The sequence below is a fragment of the Mytilus edulis genome, chromosome 13 (assembly GCF_963676685.1).
Source record: "Mytilus edulis chromosome 13, xbMytEdul2.2, whole genome shotgun sequence".
Classification (NCBI taxonomy): Eukaryota; Metazoa; Mollusca; class Bivalvia; order Mytilida; family Mytilidae; genus Mytilus; species Mytilus edulis.
In genome coordinates this window covers 62,474,425-62,500,887 of record NC_092356.1, presented here as the reverse complement: position 1 = coordinate 62,500,887, position 26,463 = coordinate 62,474,425, and the positions used below count along the sequence as shown (strand labels likewise).

Genomic DNA, 26,463 nt, shown 5'->3' with positions numbered 1-26,463 from the left:
GGTGTTACAAGGGCATGACTGGGGTGTTGGATGAAGACATTATAAATGAAGGTGTGATAGATACAATAGAACAATTATTACAAAGATATGATGTCTGTATGTATTATAAAGTTGATTGTGTATGGTTAGGATGTCACAAATGCCAGACTAGGGTGTTACAAGGGCATGAGTTGGGTGTTAGATGAAGACATTATAAATGAAGGTGTGATAGATACAATAGAACAATTATTACAAAGATATGATGTCTCTTTATGTATTATATAGTTGATTGTCTATGACTAGGATGTCCCAAATGCCTCACTAGGGTGCTATGAGGGCATGACTGGGGTGTTAGATAAAGACATTAAAAATGAAGGTGTGATAGATACAATAGAACAATTATAACAAAGATATGATGTCTCTTTATGTATAATATAGTTGATTGTGTATGACTAGGATGTCACAAATGCCTGACTAGGGTGTTACAAGGGCATGACTGGGGTGTTGGATGAAGACATTATAAATGAAGGTGTGATAGATACAATAGAACAATTATAACAAAGATATGATGTCTCTTTATGTATAATATAGTTGATTGTGTACGACTATGATGTCGCAAATGCCTGGCTAGGGTGTTAGAAGGGCATGACTGGGGTGTTAAATGAAGACATTATAAATGAAGGTGTGATAGATATAATAGAACAATTATTACAAAGATATGATGTCTGTATGTATTATAAAGTTAATTGTGTATGATAAGGATGTCACAAATGCCAGACTTGGGTGTTACAAGGGCATGAGTTGGGTGTTAGATGAAGACATTAAAAATAAAGGTGTGATAGATACAATAGAACAATTATAACAAAGATATGATGTCTGTATGTATTATATAGTTGATTGTGTATGACTAGGATGTCACAAATGCCTGACTAGGGTGTAACAAGGGCATGACTGGGGTGTTGGATGAAGACATTATAAATGAAGGTGTGATAGATACAATAGAACAATTATTACAAAGATATGATGTCTCTATGTATTATATAGTTGATTGGCTATGACTAGGATGTCCCAAATGCCTCACTAGGGTGCTATGAGGGCATGACTGAGGTGTTAGATGTAGACCTTATACATGTAGGTGTGATAGATCCAATAGAACAATTATAACAAAGATATGATGTCTGTATGTATTATAAAGCTGATTGTGTATGGTTAGGATGTCACAAATGCCAGACTAGGGTGTTACAAGGGCATGACTGGGGTGTTAGATGAAGACATTATAAATGAAGGTGTGATAGATACAATAGAACAATTATTACAAAGATATGATGTCTCTTTATGTATTATATAGTTGATTGTCTATGACTAGGATGTCCCAAATGCCTCACTAGGGTGCTATGAGGGCATGACTGGGGTGTTAGATGAAGACATTAAAAATGAAGGTGTGATAGATACAATAGAACAATTATAACAAAGATATGATGTCTCTTTATGTATAATATAGTTGATTGTGTATGACTAGGATGTCACAAATGCCTGACTAGGGTGTTACAAGGGCATGACTGGGGTGTTGGATGAAGACATTATAAATGAAGGTGTGATAGATACAATAGAACAATTATTACAAAGATATGATGTCTGTATGTATTATAAAGTTGATTGTGTATGGTTAGGATGTCACAAATGCCAGACTAGGGTGTTACAAGGGCATGAGTTGGGTGTTAGATGAAGACATTATAAATGAAGGTGTGATAGATACAATAGAACAATTATTACAAAGATATGATGTCTCTTTATGTATTATATAGTTGATTGTCTATGACTAGGATGTCCCAAATGCCTCACTAGGGTGCTATGAGGGCATGACTGGGGTGTTAGATGAAGACATTAAAAATGAAGGTGTGATAGATACAATAGAACAATTATAACAATGATATGATGTCTCTTTATGTATTATATAGTTGATTGTGTATGACTAGGATGTCACAAATGCCTGACTAGGGTGTTACAAGGGCATGACTGGGGTGTTGGATGAAGACATTATAAATGAAGGTGTGATAGATACAATAGAACAATTATAACAAAGATATGATGTCTGTATGTATTATAAAGTTGATTGTGTATGGTTAGGATGTCACAAATGCCAGACTAGGGTGTTACAAAAGCATGAGTTGGGTGTTAGATGAAGACATTATAAATGAAGGTGTGATAGATACAATAGAACAATTATTACAAAGATATGATGTCTCTTTATGTATTATATAGTTGATTGTCTATGACTAGGATGTCCCAAATGCCTCACTAGGGTGCTATGAGGACATGACTGGGGTGTTAGATGAAGACATTAAAAATGAAGGTGTGATAGATACAATAGAACAATTATAACAAAGATATGATGTCTCTTTATGTATTATATAGTTGATTGTGTATGACTAGGATGTCACAAATGCCTGACTAGGGTGTTACAAGGGCATGACTGGGGTGTTGGATGAAGACATTATAAATGAAGGTGTGATAGATACAATAGAACAATTATTACAAAGATATGATGTCTGTATGTATTATAAAGTTGATTGTGTATGGTTAGGATGTCACAAATGCCAGACTAGGGTGTTACAAGGGCATGAGTTGGGTGTTAGATGAAGACATTATAAATGAAGGTGTGATAGATACAATAGAACAATTATTACAAAGATATGATGTCTCTTTATGTATTATATAGTTGATTGTCTATGACTAGGATGTCCCAAATGCCTCACTAGGGTGCTATGAGGACATGACTGGGGTGTTAGATGAAGACATTATAATGAAGGTGTGATAGATACAATAGAACAATTATTACAAAGATATGATGTCTGTATGTATTATATAGTTGATTGTGTATGACTAGGATGTCACAAATGCCTGACTAGGGTGCTATGAGGGCATGACTGGGGTGTTAGGTGGCAGCCAGTTTTTATTATTGTCAGTGGAGGATGCCGGAGTGCCCAGAGAAAACCACCGACCTTTGATAGGAAAACTGACAATCCTAATCAATTAAGTAGGAAAGGTCCAGTGCCAAGTATTTCACGTATGATCAGGACGAAAGAGTACAATAGGTATATATCTGCATTGAAGGTCGGGAAAATTTTAGCATTATAACTTGGTACCTACCCCGGGTATCTACGGACACCCCAAAAGTTGTTTCAGAGGTTATTCAAAATACACAGATTTGTATGGTAATCTCAAAACATTAGGCATAAGATTTCACGTATCCTAGCTTTCTGAATTCAATCATCACACACAGTCAAATTGACCAACCGCTCTAGCAATGGTTTGACTGCCGGTAAAAAACGGAAATTGTCACATTTCTATACCTCAGTCACCATTGCAGTTTAAATTTGTTTACGAACAACATATACAAAAAGCGAATCTATAGCATGTAGCCATATGCGATCATGTCTTTTCAAAGGACACGGTAGATCAAAAGGCAGCAAAAATCATTGATGTATAGGGTATATAACTGGTAAATCACAACATCAGATCATAACAAAGGTAGGCAGAGATCAGACATTGATGTATATGGTATATAACTGGTAAATCACAATATCAGATCACACAAAGGTATTGAAACATGTTAAAACAAATTGTAATTTAAATAAAGGTGGAAACTAAATATTGGAATTTCACCAAGGTACAGTGTTTCGACTTCTTCATTGATTATATTTATTAATCAATTCATTAGAACCCTTTTAGCTCTACGTTACTTGTGACGTAATTCCTGGCTTTGTTGTGAGTATATCAGCACTGTTTCAATTCTTTATCTTCCCATACAAATTATTTTGGTAAGAAAAAGTTAAAAAGGATAAAAACGTGTTTGAAAACGTACTATTTGTTTTATTTCCAGAGGAGCAGATCAGTGGCAAATATTCCACCAGGAATTGTAATAAGAAGGAACATCAAGACTTCTATCAGCCTATTTTCAGGCTTTTCAGAAGGAGAGGCAAAAGACTTGGCTGAAGATTTCAGCAACATTGTTGAAAAAAGCGATGTCTTTACTAGGCTTAGTAAAATTTCCTCATCAAAAAGAGAAGCTAATGAAGTTCGGTAAGCAATTAAATTTTACAAGCCCCTTCTCTTTGGTAATAATTCTAGATAAAAAAAAGTTGTAAACTGCATAAAGTATGCAATGAAAATAGTTAAAAGCTGCCAAGAAAATAAAGGTTGTGTATTTTTGAGTATGATGAAGGAATAACCATTTGCTTTTCAGAGGTCAAGGTTATTTTGGAAATTTTTATGAAATATTTGTTTGGCAATAACTTGAATCAAATAACTGTGGAAAGATAGGATGAACATTCATAACTAATCCGACAAATTTCAGATTAAATCAGGATATGGTAATGAAAAAACATGATAAAGTGAAAAATGATCATATTTGACTTAACCACAACCAAAATATATTCTCTACAATTATTATATAACAGAAATTTAAATCAAATAAAAACAACATAATTATGTGAAAAAAGGAAATTTTAGGCAACAAGAAATGCGTCAAGATTGACTTATAATTTCCCTTCCATCTTTATTCTACTTAATCGTTATTTTTCTATTTGTTGTTGATTACTTGTTGCATTTGAATTGCAATATGCAATACTGTACTCAAATATACATGTATACTATTACAAAAGGAGTGATTACTTTAATTCAAAATCCATGACCCAAATATGTTTACAGTTCAGTTTCACACCCCCTACTTGCTATTTGAGGCATAAAACATGAAGAAACAAATTTGGAAAGGGTATAAAAATATAGCAAGTAACACAATGTTCACACTACATGCACTATAGGTACTATATTCGTAGACAATGAAAATCAATGGACGATAAATGTGTCCCCTGACCAATATTGACTGAGGTTACCTCTGGTCACCTTACACCGCTCTTCATATGTTGACTTATGTTACCTCTGCTCACCTTGGACACATATTGACCATGTTTACCTCTGGTCCAGTTACAATGATGCTCTGATCACATAACACACTCATTTAATTTGGTTACTTCTGGTCACCTTGTACATAAATTCACTACGTTGACCTCTGGTCACCTTATATTAATGCTCACATAACACAATCATTCACTTTGGTTACTTCTGGTCACCAAACACATATATTGACGATGGTTACCTCTGGTCGCCCTAAACCGCTATTCATATATTAACTTCGGTTAATGTTTGTAGATAATAATGGTCAGTACTTGTGGTACAGTTAATGTGTACGTCAAGAAGACAAAGCATTTTCAAAGTTTTAATGGTTGCATACATTAGTACTCACGAGGGTTGGATGTTTGTAGATCATATTGGTCAACACTTGAGGGACCAATGTAACTTACATACGCCCAATTCTGATGTACTCTGATGGGTGTAACATAGGAGGGTGTAATACGCATAATACCATAGGTACTCTGATGGATGTAACATAGGAGGGTGTAATACATATAATACCATAGGTACTCTGATGGATGTAACATAGGAGAGTGTAATACGCATAATACCAGAGGTACTCTGATGGATGTAACATAGGAGAGTGTAATACGCATAATACCATAGGTACTCTGATGGATGTAACATAGGAGAGTGTAATACGTATAATACCATAGGTACTCTGATGGATGTAACATAGGAGAGTGTAGTACACATAATACCATAGGTACTCTGATGGATGTAACATAGGAGAGTGTAATATACATAATACCATAGGTACTCTGATGGATGTAACATAGGAGGGTATACTACACATAATACCAAAGGTACTTTGATGGATGTAACATAGGAGGGTGTAATACACATAATACCATATGTACTCTGATGGATGTAACATAGGAGAGTGTAATACACATAATACCATAGGTACTCTGATGGATGTAACATAGGAGAGTGTAATACACACAATACCATAGATACTCTGATGGATGTAACAAAGGAGGGTGTAATACACATAATACCAAAGGTTCTCTGATTGATGTAACATAGGAGGGTGCAATACACATAATACCATAGGTACTCTGATGGATGTAACATAAGAGGGTGTAATACGCATAATACCATAAGAACTTTGATGGATATAACATAGGAGGGTGTAATACGCATAATACCATAGGTACTCTGATGGATGTAACATAGGAGAGTGTAGTACACATAATACCATAGGTACTCTGATGGATGTAACATAGGAGAGTGTAATATACATAATACCATAGGTACTCTGATGGATGTAACATAGGAGGGTATACTACACATAATACCAAAGGTACTTTGATGGATGTAACATAGGAGGGTGTAATACACATAATACCATATGTACTCTGATGGATGTAACATAGGAGGGTGTAATACACATAATACCATAGGTACTCTGATGGATGTAACATAGGAGGGTATAATACACATTATACCATAGGTACTCTGAAGGGTGTAACATGGGAGGGTATAATACACATAATACTATAGGTACTTCGATGAATGTAACATAGGAGGGTATAATACACATAATACTATAGGTACTTCGATGGATGTAACATAGGAGGGTGTAATACACAAAATACCATAGGTACTCTGATGGATGTGACATATAGGAGAGTGTAATACACATAATACCATAGGTACTCCGATGGATGTAACATAAGAGGGTGTAATACACATAATACTGCGGTCATATGAAGCTGTGCCTTGTAGAGCATTTTAATCCGTTTTTTAGCCATGTCTTTGTCAGTTTATTTCCGACTTATGAGCTTGACTGTCACTTTGAAATCTTTTACTTTATCTTTATTCTTGGTCTGTACTAAAAGAAAGTTGATTTGTACTTGCACTAATATAAGCAAAGCCTCTCGAAAGTTTTCATGGGAATACACATTAATATTCATAAGATTTGGATGTATGTAAGTTGCATTGGTCTGTACTTGAGGTACAGTAGATGTGTACCTGAAGTAGATAAAGCCATTCCAAAGTTTAAATGGAAACATACATCTATATTCATCAGAGTTGGTTGTATGTAGATTAAATTGGTCTGTACTAAATGAAAGTTGATTTGTACTTGCAGTAAGCAAAGCCTGTCGAAAGTTTTCCTGGGAATACACATCAATATTCATAAGATTTGGATGGATGTAAGTTACATTGGTCTGTACTTGGGATAGAGTAGATGTGTACCTGAAGTAGACAAAGCCATTCCAAAGTTTAAATGGAAACATACATCAATATTTATCAGAGTTGGTTGTATGTAGATTAAATTCAATAAAGTCCTTAAGCTATTCTTAAACCTTTTATACTTTATCCTTTAGGTACTAGACAATATCATGTATTAGCAATATCGGATTAATTTGGAATAAATCGCCATAGTTGTTGGTCAATCTTAAAAAACGACGATCATGTCGGTTAGTCCTGAATGTATACAAGCTTGACCTTACCAAATATGAAAACATTTTTTTTCATATTATCATGCATTCAAGTCAAATAGGAGAAAGAGAATAGAATTATTTTCTCTTTTTCAACTTAAAATTGTTCTTTTCACTTTCACAGGTGCAGTGGAATGGTTCTATGTTTATTTGTTAAATGAGGTCAAAGGACCCCGTTGAAACCTGAGGTAGATGAGTTGAAATTGATTGTATTTAATTTACAAATTTTCAACGGGAACAGACCTGTGTGATATTGGCTACAGTGCATTTTCTGTACATAAAACTATTTGACACACATCGGTGTTAATTTTACATGCATGACATTTACAATTAGAATGTGAAAACAAGAATCTTGATAAATAGCCAGTTCATTTCCCTAAAATAAGCAGCATTTATTGTTTAAACATTTGTTTATATAAATGACAGTTAACCGCTGGCTTGAAAAAAAAAGGCTATTTGTGGAAGAGAACTTCAAGGCCAACAACCCAATATTATAATAAACTTTTAGTTTGCACAAGAAGAGTTCCAAAATAAGTTTTTGTTTTGTTTGAATCCCCCCTTAACAAACGAGTTATATTCTTATTCATTTATCCTTTTATCCTTCTGAATTAACAAACATTAGGTGAACATCTGCTTTAATATGACTTTTTCGCCGCGATGTAGTGTACAGATAGGATCCTATAGCGAAAATCAATAAAAATACATAATTAAGTAATGCGATACAGTGCATAGGCGGAGCCAGGTACCCTTTTCGTGGGGAAAAATTGGTTGGTTAAATAGGGAATTACTGAACAATGACTGAAGCGCCCCCTTTGGTGGCCTTCGGTTGTTGTCTGCTCTTTGGTCGGGCTGTTGTTTTTTTTTTTACATATTCCCCATTTCCATTCTTAGTTATATGCAAAAGCAGCATTGTGATACAGTATGATTTTTCAAATTAAATGCAATACTCCGCAAGTTTTAGTCGTTTTATAAGACTAGTATATAAGCATGTAAGATGTCGTCGGGAATATGATGTGTCTTCGGGGCATTTATTTATGCTGTTTTAAATGCAACTACCTAGATATTCTATTCGATATTGTGCTAAGATTGAAGAAAAAGTATAATAATAACTTGATAATAATATTTTGCAATGTGGTGCTGTACATGTGTAAGTGGAAAACCGCCAACACCACCACCACACGTTTAAGACACATACATTTATGTATGCATGTCAAACATTAGACTCGCTTTGGAAATAATCAGTTATTTTAATTGCATACTAGTATTAACTGTTATGTGTATAAATCAAAAGAGTTTTTAACTTATAAATTACTTGGCTTTCGCTTCCATGCAAATTTGTAATTTTATCGGTACCGGCAAAATAGCTACTGCATTACATTTTTAGAAAATATGAGACCAAATAAAATTTAAATATTACAATATAGTTGTCCTCTCCACAGACAAGAAGTGGATACATGTCATTTTACAAGGTGGGAATTTACGTGTATTCTCCTGTGCCGATTTGGGTATTAAGGCCGAGTTTGTCCCCAACAGACTTGGCCTACTTCTACATGGGTCTCACTGATTAGCGACAAGAAGCGTCAAAAAGCGGCAAGAAGAATAATTAGTTATTAAAGGTACCAGGATTATAATTTAGTACGACAGACGCGCGTTTCGTCTACATATGACTCATCAGTGACGCTCATATCAAAATATTTATAAATCCAAACAAGTACAAAGTTGAAGAGCATTGAGGAATGGATCCAAAAATTCCAAAAAGTTGTTCCAAATGCAGCTAAGGTAATCCAATGATTTGTATAGTTACCGTACACAAATCATTGGGTAATCTATGACTGGGATAAGAAATTCCTCAGTTTTTCGAAAAATTCATTTAGCGAGAAGAATCGTCAAGAATACTCTTGATCGACAAGAAATAAAAAAAAATCTTATTAAAACTACTTATTCCAAACAAATATATTTAGAAAAACATATACATTGATCTTTTTTTAAAAAGTGGGCAGCAATAAAATAAAAGACTTTTTAAGTGAATGTTTTAGTTTGTTTGTATTATATTGATAAATGAAGAAACTCAACATTTGTAAACAAATAAGAAAGGGATTGTCAAGTATTTATTAAATATAAAGAATATGATTATGATAGTGTATTATTGTAAAGTAAAATTGTGTTTTATATTGCTATTGTTCAATTTATGAATATAAGGAATAGATGATGATTGTTGATGCTTTAAATTATGAAAGTAGATTTGACTAAACTTTTGGACATGTATAAACTATTCATCTAGGTTAATTATTGGTACTGACAACAACAAAAAATAAAAAAACAACGAAAATAAGTCAATGAGGCCAGGGCTGGACTAAGATTATTGGTATCAATATGTTGTTATTTAAAACAAGGATAATATTATAAGAATGGTTATTGAGTTGCTCAATGCTTGAAATTTGTTTTCTTGTGGCTTAATAGCCTTCTTGTCGCTTTCTGTCGCTAAATTATTCTTCTTGTCTCTTCTTGTCGCTAAATGAGGGCTAAATTAATCTTCTTGTCGGTAAATTAAGCTTGTTACTGAACATTAATCTTCTTGTCGCTTCTTGTCGCTTCTTGTCGCTAATTAAGGAGACCGTTCTACAACGGAAGTTGTCTTAGATGGTGAAAGTGTTTTTTGCATAATATTTGAGTGAGGTCGATAGTCAGCCCTATGGACGAAGAATTCAAAAGACCAGCTAAACGAAAAGCATCACACAAATGTCCATTAAATGTTCCATTGCCAAGATGGGTATCAAAATGGAAAAGATGTCATTTGCGTCTACTTAATATTTACTACGCAGAGGATTTCTTGAATGAACCTTTGGACGTGTTATCAAAAATACCATCGCTGATCGAATTGAACAAATGTCAAAAAGATTATATTCGAGAGGCAAATCAGTTTCTGAAATTCGAAGCATCTGTTGAAAAATTACAATTACATGATTCAGTTGTCAAGTCTGCGATCTCTAAACTCTACATTGATATGGAAAAACAACCAGAAAAGTATAAATTACTTTATTTTATACGTAAAGTTTAACGGATAATTTTGGGAACAAACCCTCTATCATGTTTATACCTAACGTAACGGTACCCAAATTGCACCTATTTATCAAAAATAGCAGCGAAAATCTAACAAGATTTTCTAGAGACTAAAAAAATGGTATTTTTATGATTTGATACTATGCACGTCTTTCAACATAGGTAAAAATATTTAGATATACACAAAACGTTCACAATATTTATCAACAGATGAAGTGTTTACTGAAAAAGCAAAATGTACTGAAACGTCGCCATGCGACGTCATCAAAACGTCATCTTTTTAAAATTAACAAATACAATACGTTTTAAGTATCCATTTCTTAAAAAATGAAGAGTAAGCATGGACAAATATCCAATTGTTCAAAATATTTGAAAAAAATAAACAAAAGCTCTGTTATTCGACTTTTGACGATGCGAATTTAAGCATGGATGCAATTTGGGTACTCCTCATTACAGAATCTGGGATGGTTTGGAGGTAGGTTCAGACAAATTTTTCTATGATTCCTTATGGATTGAAAATCAAATTGGTGTACCTTTATAATAAAGAAGGATACGGCTACAAAATAAACACAAAATGGAAATTTTTGTCTTGATCATAAAAAAACTTAGTTGAAAAAACTGTCAAAATAGGTGCAATTTGGGTACTGTCACGTTAGTCCAAATAATTATGACGTCTTGAAAGGCTATGAAATTTTTTTCTTTGACGCCTTACATTGACAAGAAAGCCTTAATTTAAAAGCAAAAATTAACAGTCAAGGGTCTAACTTAAATAAGTTATTAGAGAAAAATAACATACATGCTGTTATTGTGAGCTAAAATATAAAAAAAAAACCTGTGATAACATATGTACATGTATGTTACATGTTTCAAAGGGAAACTATACAACCTTTATTTTGTTAAATTTTTCTCAAGTTCTATTGATATTATAATTTTCTTTATGTATACTAATCTTTGCAAAGATATACATTTTGTAACAGTTAAGAGTTTACCAATCATGCATAGTACACCTATGTTATTACAGAAAATATATTCCTGCAATAATAAAAGGGTGTTATTACTGCTTCTCTATATCTCTTTAAAGGCTTTGTTCTGATTTGCATAACAATGTATTTCAATTCAAGGATATAGTTACAATACTGCTGTCAGGTCATTAAAGATTGCATAGTTTGGCGTTAAATATTGATTCACTTAAAAGGTCTTTGCATCGGAACTAAACACATTTATTCAAAAACTAGTTGTTGGCATGACACGGGTTATGTTCTTCTCATATATGTTATGATGGTATGATACTAAACCCCTAACGGGAAGGATTGTGCCTGATGTTCAGATGATGACATCATAATCTTTCAGTCAGTTTAATTGAAGTCTGGAGCTGGCATGTCAGTTAACTGCTAGTAGTCTGTTGTTATTTATGTATTATTGTCATTTTGTTTATTTTCTTTGGTTACATCTTCTGACAATAGACTCAGACTTCTCTTGAACTGAATTTTAATGTGCGTTTTGTTATGTGTTTACTTTTCTACATTGACTAGAGGTATAGGGGGAGGGTTGAGATCTCACAAACATGTTTAACCCCGCCGCATTTTTGCGCCTGTCCCAAGTCAGGAGCCTCTGGCCTTTGTTAGTCTTGTATTATTTTAATTTTAGTTTCTTGTGTACAATTTGGAAATTAGTATGGCGTTCATTATCACTGAACTAGTATATATTTGTTTAGGGGCCGGCTGATGGACGCCTCCTGGGAATTTCTCGCTACATTGAAGACCTGTTGGTGACCTTCTGCTGTTGTTTTTTCTATGGTCGGGTTGTTGTCTCTTTGGCACATTCCCCATTTCCATTCTCAATTTTAAGAAATGAGGATAAGAGCTTGTAATGAGGCATTGCGCAAGATTCCAAGTGTCTCATTCACTCTCATATAGTAAGTAATATGCTTGTAATAACCTAAGCCTTGTTATTACAGCTTAGTTTGCCCTTAAAGGCCTTGTCTCATTGATTTACCATGGTTGATCAAAATTGTATTATAGGAATTAGAAAATTAGTTATCAAGGTAATATATTAAGCTACTGCGAACAGTTTTAAGAATTCCCAAGTGCCCATTAAAGATAAAATATTTATGATATATTAAACTGATAACATTCATATGTTATTACAGATTTAGGAAAAAAGGGTAGACAACTCATGAAAGTGTCTAATAACACATGCATGTTATTTTTCTCTGATAACTTATTTAAGTTAGATCCTTGTCAGACTGATTAAAATAGCTGTCCAATGTCCAAGACGTCATAATTATAAATCCAAACAATGCATTTAATCACAAAACACAGGTCAAGTTTGAAGTAGGTCGTTGTCACTTAAACTGTTCATGAGTTATGCAAACATAAAACTATTTACTTTAAATTATTACATTAATTCATAAGCTATTTATGAGATATATAACTGTGTTGTATTTTAAGCTTGGACTTGGTAAAATCTAGATTTTACTGTTGCATGGTAAATTTACATAGCTAGCGTAGTGGAACTGGATAAATGGATATTTGCAACAGTAAAATCAAGTTTTATGAAGGCCAAACATAAAATACAACACAGTTATGTCCATTCAAATGCCACATATTCAAACAAATTCCATTTGATGAATATATTGGCTTAGAAATGCATACATGCAAAAGTCTGTGAAACTTGCATCGTCTTTTATCTCTAAAAAATGTGACGTCTTATAAATTTTATGTATACTCCCGATGTCAAACATATTTATAAACACTAGACATATTTATACTCAATGATACTTTTCCTACACTTCTGAATTATTTCAATATTGACAAAAAGAGGGTTTTGAGGCACAAAATGTGACTTTCTTGTTTATGTTTTAGAAATTACCAATTGCATACCTAAAAAATTAGGAATTCAAAATGGTAGTTTTCTTATTACATTTGTAGTTAGGGACTGGTAGTACGTTGAATCCAACCCTGCAAAATATTTGGCTCCTTGGGGCATCTTGTTCAAATGTTATGGTCTTATCGATGCTACTATGCTGCATACTCAAACAGGTCAGGAATAACCACAAATTGGTGGATTATACCTTAATTGACATATAATCCACCAATTGACATATATGGGTATATAAAGACCAATTGATGTATAATGCAAGTATTTTGTAATAAAATGCTAGTGTGAGATAGGAGCATGATTTTTGTCGAGCCTGCGACTTTTGTTGCAGAAAGCTCGACATAGGGATAGTGATCCGGCGGCTACGGCGGCGGCTACAGGCTGGCTTTAGCTCACTTCTTAAAAGCTTTATATTTTAGAAGGTGGATGACCTGGATGCTTCATACTTTGTATATAGATGCTTCATGTTACGAAGTTTCCGTCAGTCACATGTCTAATGTCCTTGACCTCATTTTCATGGTTCAGTGACCACTTGAAAAAAAAAATCAAATTTTTTGTAATGTTGAATTCTCTCTTATTATAAGTAATAGGATAACTATATTTCATATGTGCGTACCTTGCAAGGTCCTCGTGTCTGTCAGACAGTTTTCACTTGACCTTGACCTCATTTCATGGATCAGTGAACAAGGTTAAGTTTTGGTGGTCAAGTCCATATCTCAGATCCTATAAGCAATAGGGCTAGTATATTTTGTGTATGGAAAGACTGTAAGGTGTACATGTCCAACTGGCAGGTGTCATCTGACCTTGACCTCATTTTCATGGTTCAGTGGTTATAGTTAATTTTTTGTGTTTTGGTCTGTTTTTCTCATACCATATGCAATAGGTCTACTATATTTGTTGTATGGAATGATTGTTAAGTGTACATGTCTATCGGGCAGATGTCATGTGACCTTGACCTCATTTTCATGGTTCAGTGGTCAAAGTTAAGTTTTTGAGTTTTGGTCTTTTTATCTAATGCTATATGCCATAGGTCAAATATATTTGGTGTATGGAAATACTTTATGATCTTCATGTCAGTCGAGCAGGTTTTATTTAACCGTGACCTCATTTTCACGGTTCATTGCAATTTGCACAGTGTTAAGTTTTTGTGTTTTGGTCTATTTTTCTTAAACTATAAGTAATGTGTCAACTATATATGTTGTATAGAAGTATTGTTAGCTGTACCTGTCTGCCTGGCATGGTTCATCTGACCTGGACCTCTTTTTCAAGGTTCATTGGTCTTTGTTTAGTTATCTTGGTTAATGTTAAGTTAATGTGACAGTTGTAATAAAGCTTAGCTTTATACTTAGGACTATCAACATAATATCAATGATTAGTATAGAAGGCGAGACATTTCAGCGTGTGCACTCTTGTGCAACTTGCAACCTATTTTATGACCCTTATTGAGTCCTCCAAAAGTTTGAGTTTTGTCAAAGCCTAGCTGTTGCATCTCTTGAGAATGCATGTGTACAACAATTCTTTTGTTGAAACATTTGTACTATTGACGGACTTTTAATAATGAAAGTCAAGTACTAACAAAGAGCTCCATTCACATGTGGAGTTGTACTCATGATCACATGACTGCAGACAGTATTGATGTCCATTGACATAATAGAATGTAGTCCTTTTATTTCAGGAACTTAGTGATCATTTGTAGTAATGGTTAATACAATACACCATTATACACAGTGTTACATGTTTCTGTTAATACTTTTTAGCTCACCTGTCCCGAAGGGACAAGTGAGCTTATGCCATCACTTGGCGTCCGTCGTCGTCTGTCGTCGTCTGTCGTCGTAAATTATTTCAAGAATCTTCTCCTCTGAAACTACTGGGCCAAATACTTTCAAACTTTAACTGAATGTTCCTTAGGGTATCTAATTTATAAATTGTATCCGAAGTTTTGATCTATCAACAAACATGGTCGCCATTGCTAAAAATAGAACATAGGGGTCAAATGCAGTTTTTGGCTTATAACTCAAAAACCAAAGCATTTAGAGCAAATCTGACATGGGGTAATATTGTTTATCAGGTCAAGATCTATCTGCCCTGAAATTTTCAGATGAATCAGACAACCCGTTGTTGGGTTGCTGCCCCTGAATTGGTAATTTTAAGGAAATTTTGCTGTTTTTGGTTATTATCTTGAATATTATTATAGATAGAGATAAACTGTAAACAGGAATAATGTTCAGCAAAGTAAGATTTACAAATAAGTCAACATGACGGAAATGGTCAGTTGACCCCTTTAGGAGTTATTGCCCTTTATAGTCAATTTTAAACCATTTTTCGTAAATCTTAGTAATCTTTTACAAAAATCTTCTCCTCTGAAACTGCTGGGCCAAATACTTCCAAACTTTAATTGAATGTTCCTTAGGGTATCTAGTTTGTAAATTGTATCCGAAGTTATGATCTATCAACAAACATGGTCGCCATTGCTAAAAATAGAACATAGGGGTCAAATGCAGTTTTTGGCTTATAACTCAAAAACCAAAGCATTTAGAGCAATCTGACATGGGGTAAAATTGTTTATCAGGTCAAGATCTATCTGCCCTGAAATTTTCAGATGAATCAGACAACCCGTTGTTGGGTTGCTGCCCCTGAATTGGTAATTTTAAGGAAATTTTGCTGTTTTTGGTTATTATCTTGAATATTATTATAGATAGAGATAAACTGTAAACAGGAATAATGTTCAGCAAAGTAAGATTTACAAATAAGTCAACATGACGGAAATGGTCAGTTGACCCCTTTAGGAGTTATTGCCCTTTATAGTCAATTTTTAACCATTTTTCGTAAATCTTAGTAATCTTTTACAAAAATCTTCTCCTCTGAAACTACTGGGCCAAATACTTCCAAACTTTAACTGAATGTTCCTTAGGGTATCTAGTTTGTAAATTGTATCCGAAGTTGTGATCTATCAACAAACATGGTCGCCATTGCTAAAAATAGAACATAGGGGTCAAATGCAGTTTTTGGCTTATAACTCAAAAACCAAAGCATTTAGAGCAAATCTGACAGACATAATATTGTTTATCAGGTCAACATCTATCTGCCCTGAAATTTTCAGATGAATCAGACAACCTGTTGTTGTGTTACTGCCCCTGAATTGGTAATTTTAAGGAAATTTTGCTGTTTTTTGTTATTATCTTGAATATTATTATAGATAGAGATAAACTGTAAACAGCAATAATGTTCAGCAAAGTAAGATTTACAAATAAGTCAACATGACGGAAATGGTCAGTTGACCCCTTTAGGAGTTATTGCCCTTTATAGTCAATTTTTAACCATTTTTCGTAAATCTTAGTAATCTTTTACAAAAATCTTCTCCTCTGAAACTACTGGGCCAAATACTTCCAAACTTTAACTGAATGTTCCTTAGGGTATCTAGTTTGTAAATTGTATCCGAAGTTATGATCTATCAACAAACATGGTCGCCATTGCTAAAAATAGAACATACCTAGGGGTCAAATGCAGTTTTTGGCTTATAACTCAAAAACCAAAGCATTTAGAGCAAATCTGATGTGGGTAATATTGTTTATCAGGTCAAGATCTATCTGCCCTGAAATTTTCAGATGAATCAGACAACCTGTTGTTGGGTTGCTGCCCCTGAATTGATAATTTTAAGGAAATTTTGCTGTTTTTGTTTATTATCTTGAATATAATTATAGATAGAAATAAACTGTAAACAGCAATAATGTTCAGCAAAGTAAGATCTTCAATTAAGTCAAATTGACCAAAATTGTCAATTGACCACTTAAGGAGTTATTGCCCTTTAAATTTAAAGACTTTTTTCACAATTTGTTCATCATGTTGACTTACTTTAAAAAATCTTCTCCTTTGAAACTGCTGTATCAATTTCAGCCAAACTTAGGCTAAATGAGTTTCAGAGTATCTAGTATAAATTTTATATTTTATTTCCTTGTACCGGTATGTCAAGAAACATAGCTCCTACATGTATGGCTAAAATAGAACATAGGAGAAAATGATTATTTTTTTTGGCTTTTGAAGAAAATAGGACGATCCAAAAAACATTTAAATAAATTGAAAAGCCAAAATAATCATTGATGAGGGATTTAACCAAAAGAATTAAGGTGAGCGATTCAGGCTCTTGAGAGCCTCTTGTTTTGTATTGTAGACTAGTAACCTTCAAGATAAGAAGATTTATAATGGCTATTGATCGGCTTTTAGATGATGTGCAGCATGCCTTCAGGAGTTTCAAAACATGAGGGTATATTTTCGTCGTTTGTTGGTTCATTTGCTGAGTTGTGCTGTTTGGAAGCAGTGTAAGTTTATCATATATATATTGTCAAGCAAAGTTGGTGAAAAAATATTTTGACATATCGGTCATGGGACCAACAAAGCATGATTATTTTGTATTTGTCAATCCTACAAAATCTATCAATTTTATCCTGAAATAAAATTAATGACATATTTTATTGAAAAATAACTTTATTAATATTAGTTGTATTTTTCGCGCCCACAGGCAAATAAACAATGAAGGACCAGTTCAGGTCTTCTGATTGTTCTTATTTAGAGTCATCTTCACTAGGCCAACATTAAAAATATCTTTGTTTCCCCTCCCCGACTGAGTTTATCAGAGTATGGGTAGGTAGGTGGGCAAATTATTTTATTTTATTTCTTGATATAATTTTTTCTATATTGAATTTTTACAAATTCAACAGGTAAGATAAGTCAAGAAAAGTGGGGTATTCCCTGATTTCGATGTACATCCCAGTTTTCTGGTGTTAAAAACTGTATACAGGGACTCCTTTTTTTTATACGACCGCAAAATTTGAAAAAATTTTCGTCGTATATTGCTATCACGTTGGCGTCGACGTCTGCGTCGTCATCCTTGTCCGAATACTTTTAGTTTTCGCACTCTAACTTAAGTAAAAGTGAATGGAAATCTATGAAATTTTAACACAAGGTTTATGACCACAAAAGGAAGGTTGGTATTGATTTTGGGAGTTTTGGTCCCAACATTTTAGGAATTAGGGGCCAAAAAGGGCCCAAATAAGCATTTTCTTGGTTTTCGCACTATAACTTTAGTTTAAGTTAATAGAAATCTATGAAATTTTGACACAAGGTTTATGACCACAAAAGAACGGTTGGGATTGATTTTGGGAGTTTTGGTTTCAACAGTTTAGGAATTAGGGGCCAAAAAAGGGCCCAAATAAGCATTATTCTTGGTTTTCGCACAATAACTTTAGTTTAAGTAAATAGAAATCAATGAAATTTAAACACAATGTTAATGACTACATAAGGAAGGTTGGTATTGATTTTGGGAGTTTAGGTCCCAACAGTTTAGGAATTAGGGGCCAAAAAGGGACCCAAATAAGCATTTTTCTTGGTTTTCGCACCATAACGTTAGTATAAGTAAATAGAAATCTATGAAATTTAAACGCAAGGTTTATGACCATAAAAGTAAGGTTGGTATTGATTTTGGGAGTTTTGGTCCCAACATAATAAGGGGCCCAAAGGGTCCAAAATTAAACTTTGTTTGATTTCATCAAAATTGAATAATTGGGGTTCTTTGATATGCCGAATCTAACTGTCATGACTGTGTATGTAGATTCTTAACTTTTGGTCCCGTTTTCAAATTGGTCTACATTAAGGTCCAAAGGGTCCAAAATTAAACTTAGTTTGATTTTGACAAAAAATGAATCAGTTAGGTTCTTTGATATGCTGAATCTAAAAATGTACTTAGATTCTTGATTATTGGCCCAGTTTTCAAGTTGGTCCAAATCGGGGTCCAAAATTAAACTTTGTTTGATTTCATCAAAAATTGAATAAATGGGGTTCTTTGATATGCCGAATCTAATTGTGTATGTAGATTCTTCATTTTTGGTCCTGTTTTCAAATTGGTCTACAGTAAAGTCCAAAGGGTCCAAAATTAAACTTAGTCTGATTTTAACAAAAATTGAAATCTTGGGGTTCTTTGATATGCTGAATCCAAAAATGTACTTAGATTTTTAGCTCACCTGGCCTAAAAGGCCATGTGAGCTTTTCTCATCACTTGGCGTCCGTCGTCGTCGACGTCGTCGTCGTCGTCGTCGTCGTCGTCGTCTGTCGTCGTTAACAATTTTTCAAACATCTTCTCCTCTGAAACTACTGAATGGATTTGAATGAAACTTAACATGATTGTTCCTTAGTATATCCTGCACAAAATGTGCGCTTCGATTTTTGATCCGTCAAAAAACATGGCCGCCGTTACTTAAAATAGAACATAGGGGTCAAATGCAGTTTTTGGCTTATATCTCAAAAACGAAAGCATTTAGAGCAAATCTGACATGGGGTAAAAATGTTCATTAGGTCAAGATCTATCAGCCCTGAAATTTTCAGATGAATCAAACAAACCATTGTTGGGTTGCTGCCACTTAATTGGTAATTATAAGGAAATTTGGCAGTTTTTGGTCATTATCTTGAATATTATTATAGATAAAGATAAACTGTAAACAGCAAATATGATCAGCAAAGTAAGATCTACAAGTAAGTCAATTTGACCAAAATTGTCAATTGACCTCTTTAGGAGTTATTGCCCTTTAATGACAATTTTTCACAATTTGTTCATCATATTTGCTAACTTTAAAAAATCTTCTCCTCTGAAACTACTGAATGGATTTGGTTAAAACTTAGCATGGTTGTTCCTTAGATTATCCTGCACAAAGTGTGTGCTTTGATTTTTGATCCATCAAAAAACATGGCCGCCGTAACTTTAAATAGAACATAGGGGTCAAATGCAGTTTTTGGCTTATATCTCAAAAACGAAAGCATTAAGAGCAAATCTGACATGGAGTAAAAATGTTCATTAGGTCAATATCTATCAGCCCTGAAATTTTCAGATGAATCAAACATCCAATTGTTGGGTTGCTGCCACTTAATTGGTAATTTTAAGGAAATTTTGCAGTTTTTGGTCATTATGTTGAATATTATTATAGATAAAGATAAACTGTAAACAGCAAAAAAGATCAGCAAAGTAAGATCTACAAATAAGTTAATATGACCAAAATTGTCAATTGACCCCTTAAGGGGTTATTGTCCTTTAATGACAATTTTTCACAATTTGTTCATCATATTTGCTAACTTTAAAAAATCTTCTCCTCTGAAACTACTGAATGGATTTGGTTAAAACTTAGCATGGTTGTTCCTTAGATTATCCTGCACAAAGTGTGTGCTTTGATTTTTGATCCGTCAAAAAACATGGCCGGTGTTACTTAAAATAGAACATAGGGGTCAAATGCAGTTTTTGGCTTATATCTCAAAAACGAAAGCATAAGAGCAAATCTGACATGGAGTAAAAATGTTCATCAGGTCAATATCTATCAGCCCTGAAATTTTCAGATGAATCAAACATCCAATTGTTGGGTTGCTGCCACTTAATTGGTAATTTTAAGGAAATTTTGCAGTTTTTGGTCATTATCTTGAATATTATTATAGATAAAGATAAACTGTAAACAGCAAATATGATCAGCAAAGTAAGATCTACAAGTAAGTCAATTTGACCAAAATTGTCAATTGACCTCTTTAGGAGTTATTGCCCTTTAATGACAATTTTTCACAATTTGTTCATCATATTTGCTAACTTTAAAAAATCTTCTCCTCTGAAACTACTGAATGGATTTGGTTAAAACTTAGCATGGTTGTTCCTTAGATTATCCTGCACAAAGTGTGTGCTTTGATTTTTGATCCGTCAAAAAACATGGCCGGTGTTACTTAAAATAGAACATAGGGGTCAAATGCAGTTTTTGGCTTATATCTCAAAAACGAAAGCATTAAGAGCAAATCTGACATGGAGTAAAAATGTTCATTAGGTCAATATCTATCAGCCCTGAAATTTTCAGATGAATCAAACATCCAATTGTTGGGTTGCTGCCACTTAATTGGTAATTTTAAGGAAATTTTGCAGTTTTTGGTCATTATGTTGAATATTATTATAGATAAAGATAAACTGTAAACAGCAAAAAAGATCAGCAAAGTAAGATCTACAAATAAGTTAATATGACCAAAATTGTCAATTGACCCCTTAAGGGGTTATTGTCCTTTAATGACAATTTTTCACAATTTGTTCATCATATTTGCTAACTTTAAAAAATCTTCTCCTCTGAAACTACTGAATGGATTTGGTTAAAACTTAGCATGGTTGTTCCTTAGATTATCCTGCACAAAGTGTGTGCTTTGATTTTTGATCCGTCAAAAAACATGGCTGGTGTTACTTAAAATAGAACATAGGGGTCAAATGCAGTTTTTGGCTTATATCTCAAAAACGAAAGCATAAGAGCAAATCTGACATGGAGTAAAAATGTTCATCAGGTCAATATCTATCAGCCCTGAAATTTTCAGATGAATCAAACATCCAATTGTTGGGTTGCTGCCACTTAATTGGTAATTTTAAGGAAATTTTGCAGTTTTTGGTCATTATCTTGAATATTATTATAGATAAAGATAAACTGTAAACAGCAAATATGATCAGCAAAGTAAGATCTACAAGTAAGTCAATTTGACCAAAATTGTCAATTGACCTCTTTAGGAGTTATTGCCCTTTAATGACAATTTTTCACAATTTGTTCATCATATTTGCTAACTTTAAAAAATCTTCTCCTCTGAAACTACTGAATGGATTTGGTTAAAACTTAGCATGGTTGTTCCTTAGATTATCCTGCACAAAGTGTGTGCTTTGATTTTTGATCCGTCAAAAAACATGGCCGGTGTTACTTAAAATAGAACATAGGGGTCAAATGCAGTTTTTGGCTTATATCTCAAAAACGAAAGCATTAAGAGCAAATCTGACATGGAGTAAAAATGTTCATTAGGTCAATATCTATCAGCCCTGAAATTTTCAGATGAATCAAACATCCAATTGTTGGGTTGCTGCCACTTAATTGGTAATTTTAAGGAAATTTTGCAGTTTTTGGTCATTATCTTGAATATTATTATAGATAAAGATAAACTGTAAACAGCAAATATGATCAGCAAAGTAAGATCTACAAATAAGTTAATATGACCAAAATTGTCAATTGACCTCTTTAGGAGTTATTGCCCTTTAAAGACTTTTTTCACAATTTGTTCATCATGTTGACTTACTTTAAAAAATCTTCTCTTATGAAACTGCTGTATCAATTTCAGCCAAACTTAGGCTAAATGAGTTTCAGAGTTTCAGAGTATCTAGTATAAATTTTATATTTCATTTCCTTGTATGTCAAGAAACATAGCTCCTATGGCTAAAATAGAACATAGGAGAAAATGATTTTTTTTTGCTTTTGAAGAAAATAGGACGATTCAAAGAACATCTAAATAAATTGAAAAGCCAAAATAATCATTGATGAGAGATTAAACCAAAAAAATTCAGGTGAGCGATTCAGGCTCTTGAGAGCCTCTTGTTTATTATGGGCCCAGTTTTCAAGTTGGTCCAAATCAGGATCTAAAATTATTATATTAAGTATTGTGCAATAGCAAGTCTTTTCAATTGCACAGTATTGCACAATGGCAAGAAATATCTAATTGCACAATATTGTGAAATAGCAATTTTTTTTTTAATTAGAGTTATCTTTCTTTGTCCAGAATAAATAGTTATTGTTGCAAACTCCATTAGAAATTTTAATTGAGATTAGTTTTGGAATAAGGGAAAGGGGGATGTGATTAAAAAAATTGGGTTCAATTTTTCTCATTTGAAATTTCATAAATAAAAAAGAAAATTTCTTCAAACATTTTTTTGAGAGGATTAATATTCAACAGCATAGTGAATTGCTCTAAGAGAAAACAAAAATTTTAAGTTCATTAGAACACATTCATTCTGTGTCAGAAACCTATGCTGTGTCAACTATTTAATCACAATCCAAATTTAGAGCTGAATCCAGCTTGAATGTTGTGTCCATTGCATACTTGCCCCAACCGTTCAGGGTTCAACCTCTGCGGTCGTATAAAGCTACGCCCTGCGGAGCATCTGGTTCCTATTTATTTTATGGTATGAAATCTACAAAAGCACACATTCTTCATGTGATAACAATGTTCAATGAAAGCAAGTGTTTAATTAGTTAAAAATCAAGCTTATTTCAAGTCTAATTTGATGCATAACTCACAACAAAACAATTCCTGTGTTTAATTCAGTTATGTTCAGTTACACCTGGATCATGCAGCTTGGTCAATTAATTCCTAAACAAAAGATTTGTATGTTTTTTGAGTTCTAGAAAAAACAAGGCTCCACTTATTCATGTTTTGTTGTTCCTTTACTAAGAATACTTTGAGTATTTACAAATTCAACTGATGCAGTTATAACGTAAAACGTGCCCTTTTGTAAATTTCATGCCATAAATTGAAAAATAAAAACACATTTAAACTGGTCTTGTTTACACCAGAAATCAGGGAGGTTCCCTGAAAGCAGGGAATTCACGTATCCAACATTTTCTGACTTGTGCCCAACCTGTTCGAAGTGAAGACAAAGTAGATTGATTTCAAAGCACGATTCATTGGGGTTCTTTGATATGCCAAATCTAACCGTGTATTTAGATTCTTTATTTTAGGTGCTGTTTTCAAATTGGTCTACATTAAGGTTTAAAGGGTCCAAAATTAAACTTAGTTTGATTTTAAACAGATATATCATGTTAAGGAAGGGTATTTTTCACAATTACCCCTCAAAGACATAATATATCTGTTTAAGTACACCGAATGTTAATGTTCAAAAACGCATTGATGATCATGACGTTACAAGTGTCCAGTCGGATAGAGTACTTTTTTGCAAATACCACGGCAGAGAGGGTAAACAAGGCATATCCTTTTGGCAAATACCCCGGTGGCATTTAAAAATGAACGATTTTCATTTGATAACAATAAATTGGTGAAGTTTGTCCCAATCGGGGTCCAAAATTAAACTTTGTTTGATTTCAACAAAAATTGAATATGTGGGGTTCTTTAATATCCTGAATCTAACCATGTATTTAGATTTTTAATATTTGGGCCCGGTTATCAAATTGGTCCACATTGAGGTTTAAAGGGTCTAAAATTGAACATTATTTGATTTCATCAAAAATTGAATTCTTGGGGTTCTATGATATGGGGCAATATGCGTAATTCTTTCTCCATAGGCGGTAATGATAACGTTTTCTTCTGTTGCTCAGCCCATATCGTAAACTTGTATATGTATGATGGCTTGTTTCGAAGCTGAGACATTTTTACATATGTGGTTAAATTTTCGGGGTACGAAGTGTGATTCATTGTTCCGTAAATTAGCAAACCCCGAGTATTCTTTTGTGATGCGGCTCCTCTTGGGAAAAAAATCCCATTTTTAACACAATAAGTGCTTTGAAAATTTAATACTTTGAACACATTAATAGCTCCATAGTTTTAACACATTTATTCTGTGTTCCCCTTCTTTCTAAATTAACACAAATGGTTCAGCTCAGTCATTTGTTTATCATATAAATGTGTCAAATATCACTACACAAATATTTTTTGTTTACACATGACTTTTGAGTTCCTCATTTCAAGGCACATTAGGGATATTGTCCCATATGCTGAATCTAACCATGTATTTAGATTTTGGATATTGGACCATAATAGGTAAATGTCCAATTTAAAATTTTAAAGTTTTACGCCCCACCTACGATAGTAGAGTGGGCATTATGTTTTCTGGTCTGTGTCTCCGTCCCTTCGTTCGTCTGTGCGTCCGTTCAGGTTAAAGTTTTTGATCAAGGTAGTTTTTGATGAAGCTGAAGTCCAATCAACTTGAAACTTATTACACTTGTTGCTTATGATATGATCTTTCTAATTTTAAAGCCAAATTAGACTTTTGACCCCAATTTAACGGTCCACTGAACATAGAAAATGAAAGTGGGAGTTCATCAGTGAGAACAAATGGATTTTGACAGCATGTTCATTTTCTATAGTAATTGTCTTTGTGTTGGTTTGACACATTATAAGATAGTAGAGGGGCATTATGTTTTCTGGTCTGTGCCTCTGTTCCTGGGTTCGTTCCTCTGTGTGTGCGTTTAGGTTAAAGTTTTTGGTCGAGGTAGTTTTTGATGAAGCTGAAGTCCAATCAACTTGAAACTTAGTACACTTGTTGCTTAAGATATGATCTTTCTAATTTTAAAGCCAAATTAGACTTTTGACCCAATTTCACGGTCCACTGAACATAGAAAATGAAAGGGGGAGTTTCAGGTTAAAGTTTTTGGTCAAGGTAGTTTTTGATGAAGCTGAAGTCCAATCAACTTGAAACTTAGTACACTTGTTCCTTATGATATGATCTTTCTTATTTTAAAGCCAAATTAGACTTTTGACCCCAATTTCATGGTTCACTAAACATAGAAAATGAAGGTGGGAGTTTCAGGTTAAAGTTTTTGGTCAAGGTAGTTTCTGATGAAATTGAAGTCCAATCAACTTGAAACTTAGTACATATGTTCCCTATAGTATAATCTTTCTAATTTTAATGCCAAATTAGATGATTAACCAATTTCACAGTCCATGGAACATGGAAAAGGATAGTGCGAGTAGGGCATCTGTGTACTTTGGACACATTCTTGTTAAGTTTAAGTTCTTAGACCACATTCATTCTGTGTCAGAAACCTATGTTGTGTCAACTATTTAATCACAATCCAAATAAGAGCTGTATCAAGCATGAATATTGTGTCCATACTTGCCCCAGCTGTTCAGGGTTCGACCTCTGCGGTCATATAAAGCTGCTCCCTGCAGAGCAGAGGTATGGTTTTTGTCGAGCCTGCAACTTTTGTTGCAGAAAGCTCGACATAGAGATAGTGATCCGGCGGTGGCGGCTACGGCGGCGGCGTTAGCTCACTTCTTAAGAGCTTTATATTTTTGAAGGTGGAAGACCTGGATGCTTCATACTTTGTATATAGATGCTTCATGTTACGAAGTTTCCGTCAGTCACATGTCCAATGTCCTTGACCTCATTTTCATGATGCAGTGACCACTTAAAAAAAAAGTTCAAATTTTTTGTAATGTTGAATTCTCTCTTATTATAAGTAATAGGATAACTATATTTGATATGTGCGTACCTTGAAAGGTCCTCGTGTCTGTCAGACAGTTTTCACTTGACCTAGACTTCATTTCATGGATCAGTGAACAAGGTTAAGTTTTG

General features: G+C 33.7%; 2 protein-coding genes across 2 annotated transcripts in view; both read left to right on the top strand.

Annotated features, from left to right (window-relative positions):
• LOC139501021 (uncharacterized) overlaps positions 1-26,463 on the top strand; it is a 455,879-nt gene that overhangs the window by 399,141 nt on the left and 30,275 nt on the right. The window lies entirely within an intron of this gene.
• The window catches only part of LOC139501022 (uncharacterized), a 38,574-nt gene continuing 22,142 nt past the window's right edge, over positions 10,032-26,463 (top strand). Inside the window, exons 1-2 of the mRNA XM_071289973.1 lie at positions 10,032-10,424; positions 17,509-17,656. Of these exons, the coding sequence (XP_071146074.1) occupies positions 17,562-17,656 (95 nt within the window). The 5' untranslated portion in view covers positions 10,032-10,424; positions 17,509-17,561. The remainder of the gene's footprint in view (positions 10,425-17,508; positions 17,657-26,463) is intronic.